The sequence below is a fragment of the Ptychodera flava genome, unplaced genomic scaffold, assembly GCF_041260155.1.
Source record: "Ptychodera flava strain L36383 unplaced genomic scaffold, AS_Pfla_20210202 Scaffold_37__1_contigs__length_1687728_pilon, whole genome shotgun sequence".
Classification (NCBI taxonomy): Eukaryota; Metazoa; Hemichordata; class Enteropneusta; family Ptychoderidae; genus Ptychodera; species Ptychodera flava.
Window position 1 is genome coordinate 1626520 of NW_027248359.1, and position 10465 is coordinate 1636984.

The 10465-nt window shown below is 36.9% G+C and overlaps 1 protein-coding gene and 1 long non-coding RNA gene across 2 annotated transcripts in view; both read right to left on the reverse strand.

The window, feature by feature from the left end:
* The window catches only part of LOC139127816 (tyrosine kinase receptor Cad96Ca-like), a 3462-nt gene extending 127 nt beyond the window's left edge, over positions 1-3335 (reverse strand). Inside the window, exons 1-7 of the mRNA XM_070693687.1 lie at positions 3232-3335; positions 2898-3064; positions 2347-2472; positions 1725-1836; positions 1337-1433; positions 674-773; positions 1-299 (exon numbers count right to left, since the gene is read on the reverse strand). The exon at positions 1-299 is cut by the window's left edge and continues 127 nt beyond it. Of these exons, the coding sequence (XP_070549788.1) occupies positions 270-299; positions 674-773; positions 1337-1433; positions 1725-1836; positions 2347-2472; positions 2898-3064; positions 3232-3328 (729 nt within the window). The 5' untranslated portion in view covers positions 3329-3335 and the 3' untranslated portion in view covers positions 1-269. The remainder of the gene's footprint in view (positions 300-673; positions 774-1336; positions 1434-1724; positions 1837-2346; positions 2473-2897; positions 3065-3231) is intronic.
* Positions 3336-3485: 150 nt separating this feature from the next.
* Positions 3486-7361, reverse strand: LOC139127817 (uncharacterized). Its single transcript, XR_011551138.1, has 4 exons — positions 7240-7361; positions 6710-6806; positions 4442-4541; positions 3486-3709 (listed from the first exon to the last, which is right to left on the reverse strand). It is a non-coding gene; the product is annotated as an uncharacterized lncRNA (long non-coding RNA).
* Between the last annotated feature and the right edge of the window lie 3104 nt (positions 7362-10465).

Consider the following 10465-nt stretch of genomic DNA (forward strand, 5'->3'; position numbering starts at 1 on the left):
ACAGCCCTGCTTGTATACAACCTGTCAGAGGAACGAAAAGTAAACAAACTTTCAGAAAACTATCCCTCAAGGGCAATCAAATGTCAAATTTCTCAGTGCATCGGTTTCTGGTTCTATCCTGTTCTTCTCAAACAATCTTGACAAAACGGAGGCGAAATCTCAGATTTTCTTCCATCAGTGTTGCGTCAGGTCAGTTCAAGATACCCTAGAGAGCAGTTGAATGCATGTCATACCAATTCGTTCAAACCATTTCCAGCAGTGGTTCTCGTTTAGTAGTACAATTCAAACTTTAAGAGTTCCTGTTTTGTAATGAACATGTATATAGGATTAAATCACATCTAAGAAATTGTGAGTAATGCAATCGCAAATCAGACTAATACTTCGTGATTTCAGTGGTATTTTCATTCCGGATTTTTTTTTTATTTTAACAACAAAACAGATAAATATTTGTGCCGATCATCGTACTTCAAATACATTTCACTTGTAAAGATGTTGATTGGTTCTACCATACAATTATGACACTCTCAATACAACATATTTAATAAAATGGAATTCCATCTTAAGGAAATAATTCAATATTTGTCCAGGCATCACTTTAAAAAGACTATCTCTGTCGGCGGCAATGAAATTAATTTGGTGTTGTGTACAATAAATGAATAGCGTTTTCACTTACATCTTTGCTGTCCCTGAGTTGCTTCGTCCGCTGGAGGATGCTAGAGAATGAAAGCCGCTCTTTTGGCATATTTTGCCAACAAGCCAACATTAAGTCGTATCTATCAAAAAAGATTGTAATGTACTTGAAGCACAAACAGACATCCATTGATCCAATAGCAGGTAATAACGTATTTTAGTCCACGGGCTGGTGGGGCCAATCATACACTTCCCCAATAAACCTGTAGACTACAATTGGGTATTTTTTGTTCGTTAGGATATATTGAACAATGTAAGGTTTGTGTTATTTCATACTAGTTTCCTTAATATAGGGGAGACAATAGCACCACAACCCAAGCCATTTTTTTCATTTTTCGCGATACATGCAAAGCAAAAACCAGCCCACAGAGGTAGTGTATGCCAAAATATACAATATAAACATTTTATTCTAATTGTTGAGCAGATTCTAAAGAAGAAATTTATACCCATATCGTAGGTTTGTAGCCATGCACGGTGGGCCCCTCCAGCCAACGGACTATTTGTAAACAATAAATCATAATTATTGAATACTGTGCACCAGTAATGGCAAGTGTAAAAAAAAGCAAAGACATGAGAATGTAACTAAATTTCCAAAATGCCACAAACTCATCTGTAGTGCAGTTCAGTTATTAAAGGTGACACTTACAAGCTTTCGCCTATGTGGGTATATCTTTGTAATCGCATTCCTCTTTGAAGAAGAGATACTACTTCTGCTTGTGTGAGATTTTCAAATGGATCACAACCTTGTATATGTAAGATAAATAAATGCAACGCAAATGTTAATATTTCTAAAAACCTATCCTAGCAAAAATTAATAAAAAATTATTCATATCATGCAAACCGTATATAAGGCACTTTCTTCGGGAAAATCCTAGTTATACAGAATGCAAGGCATTGATTTTGATGCAAAGCACTTGAACATCTGATATGACCTATGTCACCAAAAACTGTACATATGGTTGTTCATTCAATCGATGTACATAAAATTTAGCGTCTTCAATATCGTTCTACACGTTTTCCCAAACACAACATACCTAGGGTTGCGATTTCCCAAAGTACAACGCCAAATGACCACACATCAGATTTTACACTGAAGGTCCAGTTCGCTAGTGACTCAGGAGCCATCCAGGGATATGGAAGCTCGCCCTTCAAGGAAGAAAGAACACTGTCGCGCTCGAAATATATTTGCTGTGTATATACTATATCACAGTTATGCAAGGTAGAACTAGTTATTCTAGCACGGGAGGTGTTATTTTTAGTTGTTACTCTACTAGTGTCATACTCATGAGTGACCAATATTTATCATTAAATTATTTTGTTAAGTAATTTTTCTTTGTTTTAATGGAAAATTAACGGACAGGTTCCGCACTCTTGTTCATCTTTGCTGGTCAAAGCATACGTTGTTTCGTTATGTACATGCTCCACCGGTCAATATAGGAAAAAAGTTTAAAACACTTAATATAGATATCTTGCTTGTCTCTTTCTACATCAAAACACATGTTTTGCTACACAACAATATGTTGGTAATGTTATATGTTTGACGACCACGCTGGGAAAATATTATTCGGGCATCAAGCCCTCCATATTAATTGCAAGTCATGATTGCGACAACATGTTTGCTGATAATTTTCATAGCAAAATAAACACTATACATACCCGTTCAACTAATTTCATGAATCTATTCCCGTCGGTTACGTCACTGGTGTAGCTTAGATTTGATATCTTACATGTCAGTTCGTTACATACAAGAACGTGTTTTGCAGCGAGAAATCTATGAATGATCTGATGGAAAATTAAGAAAGAGAATGATTTCATCGAACTTTTTTTAGATTTTATTTATGTAATATAAGCAACCCGGAAAACATCTAATTAAATAGCTTGCTCTCTATATTTGCGTGATATGGTGATGTAATATTATTGTTATTGGGTTAAATTGTCTGTTATCGTATTCATCGCAATTTTAATATTTCAAAATTATTCCGCATAATGACACCTTTATTGACCACTTGCCGATTGTCGTACACATAGATAGGGAAAAAAATAGAAATCAAGAATTTTTGGATAAAATGATAAAATAAGTTCGACTTCAAGTTATGAACTTATTATATAATGATCATTAACAAAAACAGTGATAAATAGCTTATAATTAATTGATTATGATCTGAATTAAAAATATTTTTTCTTCAATGATTACACTTGAGACTTACCCTATGAGACGCAATGTGTTTCATTCCATTGGCAATGTCGACCGCAAAAGAAAGCAGTTGTTCTTGGCTGGCTGCATTGTTGTCAATTAGAAATTTAGCTCGATTCCTCTGAAGGTAAGCTTTTAAATTACCGTGTTGAGAGTATTCCAAAATCAAATAGGGCATTTCTGTAACAGAATGTATTTAAAAGATAATTTGAGTTCCCTTTTACCCTGTCGACTTTATACCCAGCCAGGTCTGTTATTTACATATTATTGTAAATACGACCGCAAAATGGAACTATATTTCACGAATCACAAATTTCACATAGAAAAGGTCAGCAAATGCCACATACCTTTCTTTGTGCTGTAGGCAAGAAGAGATATCACATTTCTATGGGAAATGGTTTTCATCAGTTCAACCTCTTTCCGGGCAGTGTGTGCAGTTACCATTTTGTTATTGCCTAAACTATATGTGCAAATATTAATTTTAGAAAACGCCAGCAGAACAGTCATACTGTAATAGCATGACCATATGGTTTCCAGATTTTACATGCAGACCTTTAATTTATCTGATAAATGTATTCGACTTTGTTAAGGATGACGGCAGAATTTCAGAAACTCACCTTTTGGAATCTTGATAGCAATTTTCGTGGGGGATTTCTCCTTGCCAATCAGAGACGTTTCCCCAGCGAAGACATCGCTGAATTCCCCTGTGTAAAGTACATCCTTTATCCTCACAAAATTACGATTAACTTCGAACACATTTTGCCCTGGCGTAATGTATTCAGACTCGAAAAATCCGTCCAACTCTTTGTAATGCTCGACAGGTACCTACAGCGATAAAAAGTAGTATAGTACAGATTTTTAATGTTCTGTCTTTCGTGAGGTACTCATACATCAGGTGCCGCAAACTAAGCTATTCGTGCAAAAAGGTGTTGGTGCGCAGTTTTTCAACGGGCAGGAAAATTTCAAAATTAATCAGCGGGTGAGGAGAAAAAACCGATATTTACTGTGGGCGGGAAGAAATTTCATTTTTTTCACTGGGCGGGGAGAATTTTGGACTGTGGGTACCGAAAATGCGTATGGTAAAGCCGTGGTTGATAGAAGGTAAGGGAGATTAAGCCCCTAAGTTAGAGGGGAGCAATGTTCCAGGTATACTAATAGCTGCTCGCACGGTTTTGCGTTGTTCGAGGTTGCCTAGAGGGCATCTGTTCGGCAATGGGAGTTTCATTAGTGGGAGAGGGCAGTGGGGAGCTTGAATTGTTGTGGGGAGCGGGGAGCGGGCAGACCATAGATACTGGAGGCAGCGGGCATGAACATTCAGTGGGAGGGCATATTTTTCCGTGTGTCCCAGTGAGATGGCAGTTACAAACAGCTTTACTTTCCCCTCCAAATTTTAGGTCAAGGTTAAAAATAAATAAAATTTGTATATTAGCCTTCAATACATGTTTTGTGATGATTTTGAGAATTGATGAAATTTACCAGTTTGCGGCACCTGATACATTCTAACCGATGTAAATTGTGCAAGTACAATTACACCCTGGTAAGGTTATGCAAACTTACGTCTTCCTTCTCTCGAAGGGCTCGTAATCTTGGCAGGAGGCTTGTAAATGTCGGTCGATCATTAGGCCGTTTTCTCCAGCACTGTAGCATTAAATTGTACCTGGCGATGAGGTTTAACGGAGAACGATTTTTTCATGTAAAAAATGAAATAAATTTCAGCAAATGAATAAACGGGCAACTTAATTGAAGACAAATTGCAAGAGATGCAATAATGTTAAGACAGCCTGAAAAAGTCTAAAAAAATAAAAAACAATGAAAACATAAAATTGAAAACAATCATGACAACTTTTCTCCGCACAGATTTAGCTTTAATTTGTATGACCTATTTGGAGCAAATTGGCTCAACCATAAATGAGTTTAGTTCTCTTGTTTACGCACATACTTATATCGATTGGAATTCTGCGGAATGGCTGTTACATAAGGTTGAGAACCCTAAAAATGGGCAATGATTTTGTATTACTCTTTGTAAGACAGTTATGATCCAAATAAAGCAAGACAAATTGTTGGTTTCATGAATTCATCTATATATGCAGCACTAACATTCATCAAGCAGAGAAAACTATGCAGCCTTAGTAAAGTCGTCAGGAACGACATTTGAAAAATGACGAGCATGTAATGACCAAGATATTCCACAAAGTTTGCCGTGTACCATGAGGTAATAACTGCATTCCTGGGTCCGTGATCGTAGCGAGCGACTAACCATGGAGGAAGAATAGAACTGATTCATCTCGTTGAACTAACGTATGCGTGAACAAAAGAAAAATAAACCATGGGGGTTCCGACTAGTCTTTACTTTAACTAGTTTTCTGTCACGGTATCAACCGATGCACGACGGTCAGTTATTAACCCCACGGCCAATATGGGTCAAGAGTGCTCGGCTATATTATAACCCTGCCACGAAGAGCGGACTAGCGCGCATGTAAACGCCAGAGAAGTAGCCGAGGCCCATAACACCATACATTTGGTGCATAAGCTTCAATGAAAGTAGCCCACGGTTAATGGAAAAGACCAAGAGTAGCCCAACCTAAACTTTCCTTATTAAACGTACACTCACTCTGTCAATAAACTACATTTGACTTAAATGGGTGAGATAGAAAAGCATGCCAATATATCCCATGAAATACTGAAACAAATCTTCCAGAAACAAATAACAATCACATACAAAAGAAACAAAAGCATACGGGACACACTGGTAAAGGCAAGACATAACAAACAACCGAACAGCAACGGCCGCTGTAACAGCGTCTTAAAAAGAAGCTTTAACCATAGACGTGCCGCATATAGTTGTGCGTTTTTGACCTACCACATATAGTGGTACGTCTATGCTTTAAGATAAAAAATGTTATATCCTAACGAGACTGTTAGAAGAGCAAAACAATTAAACATGAACCAACCAATTCAAGTAAAATACATAATTCAAGCGACTGATGAAGTAAATACTTAGGGTTTAGAAACGAAAGCGTCAATGGATCATAGCGACCAGGACGTAATCGACCCGGCTTCGTCTCGCAATGGACGTACCACAGATCTGCTGTTCGTCCACGGTCTCGCAAAGGCTTATTTTTTACACTAAAAAGCCCACACATATTCCACAAGATGAATATACATGTTCTACACTTACATACCCACTGAACAATTATACATTTATACCATACCACAAACCATCGAGCACACAACGCCAAACAAAATTTAATAGCCGATTTGTGAAGCCGCCTTGCCTTAGTTTACTTGTAACGTGTCATTTTTCTGTCTCTTTCGCCAAACTACAAATGAGACTTTTAATTACAATATAAATTGCTTTCCAATCACCTATCGAAGCATGTGAAGGGGAGGGTAAGATTGCTAGAAAAGCCAATTTTTACCAATTAGTTTCAAGAGTCTGGCAAAAAAAAGGTGCTAAAAGCGTGCGATAGATATATTGACGAGATAAACATTGAGAACAGTAGGATTAGAGGTGTGACTGGTCCAACGTGTTCAGTGTCTGTGTTGGGAAAAGTTGGAATGATCAAATATTGAATGTACATAAAATAATAAACAATACTTTTTAGGCATATAGGGTGGTAGACTTTGAAAGCCAGAGATATTCGACAACAATGAGACAGACGTAAATATCATCAGCAAATAAAAGTATACTCAGCAATGGTGTACATTAGAAGAGGTAGCCTTTTTAACGATGAATGAAAAAATCAAAAAATAGATTAGGAAATAAATGCTATAAAGATAAGCTCAAACTCGAAGGTGGTCGTCATTTGAAGCTAAAAAGCTTACACGTCTTCATCCACATAGTCTGGTTTAAGTAGTCTGTATCCTCTTTTAAGTTTCTCGGCAACATCTTCCTTGCAATGGCCAACGTATGGCGTTAAGCCTGATGAGAATAGTTTAAAAATTAACGACAATATTAACCTGTACTCAAACATTAATATAGAGAACAATTTAAGACTTAAAAAAAAAAAAAACTCAAACAATTCCATATAGTAAACGCTTCTTTGAGATTAAATTCATATCAAATTAAAGCAGTATCAAATTAAAGTTAGGCACATGAAGTGTGCGACCAAATTTCATCCTCGCCCGTGTTGCTGTACGAGTAACTAAACTCGTAATTTCCTTTCTTGATATATCACCATTTCTTTAATATTAGCCTTTTATGGCAAAGTCGAGAAGTTTCTAACTTACAGTGAAGAAAAATCTTTAATATATAACTTGCCTAAAATGTCCTTGTGTGTATGTTTTGGTTATGATTTTAGAATTGTATGGAATCACGTGAATCATTTGGTATGTTTATTTAATCCACTATTTACCGTATGTAAATATTTCCCACAAAGCTACTCCGAAGCTCCAAATATCAGTCTTTGTAGTGAAACTTCTTTCCTCGAAAGTGTCCAGAGCAATCCATCTAAAACACAGCTCGCACTGAAGTTAAATGGTAAAAGAGATACATAAATATGATACGTTTCCAGGAACTCGTCTAGTTTCCCTCAAGCTGTGTACATAAAAGTAGTAAATATTCCCTCTAGCCAATACTAGGACTCGACGTATGTCCTTATAGTTAACAGGTAGTTTTTATACTTCACTTACCTCATTAGTGATCCGGAAAAACTCAGAATCAGTGATAACGCCTTTTGAATAGTTGAAATGTGATACTTTACACCTTAGTTGGTCGTCGAGTAATATGTGTTTTGCAGCAAGGTATCTATGGACGACCTTTCAGGACATATAAATGAGTTATACAAATTAGTACATATTACTATCTATTATCAAAAGTTTGTTTGACCCGTTTGCAATTTTTCAATATTCAAATAATATTCATTTTCTCTTTATGCTTAAGACGTATAAAATAATATATCAATGTTATTATTTTAAGTAATGAACGTAAGTGTACCCTTAAGAAAGTTGTTGAAGTATATGCAGCCATGTTGTTGTTTTCTTCGAGTCAGATAGCAGATTTATACAGCTTATGTCAGATGTTATATCTGATCATAAAGTCTTACTTTTTTCGAACTGATGTACTTCATTGCCGCCGCTATGTCAATCGCGAATGACAGCAGTTGTTTATGGAATTCATTTTCATCATACGTCTCAAGGCTCAGTTGTCTCTCCGTGATAAATGTTTTGATATCCCCATGGGGGTACTTTTCTGTAATCAAATATATTGGACCTGAAGTCCAATACATGTTGTCTTGTTAATTGCCTGGTACGTTTGTATGTGTAAGTAAACGTAACTCTCGACGCCAAACAATTTTGTAATTGTGATGCAATTAATCGCAGGATGTGCATTCACAACCTTATACCCGCTACCTTAAGCTAAAATAGTACCTCAGAAATACCTGAAACACCCATCATGGTATTATTTTGAGTGGCGATAGTAATTGGACCTATCCAAATGTATACATTCCTACTCTCCTCCTCCTCCCCCCCCTTCTTCTCCTCCTCCTCGTCGTCGTCGTCATCATCATCATCATCATCATCATCATCACAATTCACCACCATCATCAACATCATCATCATCATCACAATCACCACCACCATCATCAACATCATCATCATCATCATCATCATCACCATCAACTCACCACCACCACCACCACGACAATCATCATCACCATCATCAACAACAAGAACAACAACAACAACACCAACAACAACAACAACTACAAAAGTAAAAACAACAACAACAACAACAATATTAGGAGACACAGCATATTCGTTTACAAAACCTCAGTAAATTCTACTTTTTCGTGAAGATATGGAGATCCAACGTTTGTCATATCTACTCACCTGTGGTCGTGCAGCACGCAAGAAGATTGTCAATGTTGCCATGGCTGAATAGGTATTTTAAGATGTAAATTTCGTTCTTAATCATTTTACATGAACCTTCAAGACCTGTTGACAGTGGAAATAATAAGGGCAATTATGATATGAATTGACAAGACAAGAAAACAAAGATTGAATAAAAACTGTCATTTTTTAGGTCTTTAATTACCACACTTTAACCATTATTTACCAAAACTTTTAAAGCAATCGTTACCAGTTGGTTCTTTGATACGAATTTTAACGGTGCCTTCTTTTCCTCCGATGAACCATCCTTCTCCGCTGTATATGCGAAAAAAATGTGTGTCAATATAACTTCATGTACATAGATTCGTTTAGGATCAACTTCAAATGCTTGTTGACCCGGTAAGATACATTCTTTTATACCATCTTCAACTAATGCAGGAGTGACATACGGGCCGTTGTTAGGCGATACCTGGAAAGAAATAAACAGAGAGAGAAAAAAGAGAGAAAGAGAGAGAGGGGGCAGACAGACAGACAGACAGACAGACAGACAGACAGACAGAGAGACAGAAAGACAGGGAGAGAGACAGAGACAGAGAGACAGGGACAGAGACATAGACAGAGAGAGACAGATGGAAAGAAAGGCAGGGAGACAGACAGAAGATAGAAGAGGAAAGGGGTTGAGATTGAAGAGTGTTAAGAGGGGGCCATAAAAATCGTAAAGAAGGCATACTATATAGTTAAGCTAACACAGATGTACAAATACGAGAGCAAACAAAATATCAAACAAAACAAAACTCAACAACACAATGTTTAACATATAAACAACTCACAAGTTAGCTACCTTTCGTTGGAATATATTTGTAGATGCACAATCATTATAGCCTTCGTGGTCATTGCTTCTCTCTCCGACTGAACACCTACTCACATTTTCGCCTCCAGCGCCAGCGCCCAAAGCACTAAGGTTTGATTCTTCGGCAGAATAACGCAAGTTGTTCACATTATTCAGGAATTTATGGAGATGTTCGTCAATTTCTTCATAGGAAGGCTGACTACTGCTCCGAGCTTAAGAAAAGAATATACACGATTTAAGGGAAGTGAGAGACTTTCACATGGAGACAAATATTTCAGAGTGAATTCATCGAAACTTAAACTCTAAGGTAGGCTCTCTTGTAAATGTTGAAAAAGCAATAAAGACAGATGGATTTTCTGAGAATTTCGGTTGTGTAAACATAATTCCTTGCAAAGACATATTCGAACCATTAGTAATGCTAAATTAATGCCAGAATTAACTTTTTATAAATCTCCTAAAAATCACTGTCTTCTCAGTTGACATTAAGAATTAACGATATAAACTTTCTTGAGACGCAGATCCATGGTGATGCTTTCAGGAAGCCAGAACAATTTTGGTGTAAGTGTGTGTCATTGCGTTAAGGTCCTGATAATAATAAACCACATCAGGATCCTTTATTTTCCAACTCTGAGTGACAAATTATTGAAGAATAGAATACATAATCCGAATGCGTAAATGAATAGCTAGATGTACGGATTGATGGATTGATCGATTGGTCGATTAAAGATCGATCGATTAAGTGATGTACGGATTAAAAGGGAAGGGAAGGGAATGTATGTAATGGAGAAAGGGTGATGAGTGATTAAGGCAATACAGACAGACAAACAAATCAACACACAGAAATTGAGATAGAAAGACAGACATATAGACACACTGGCGGACAGCCAGACAGTGATAGC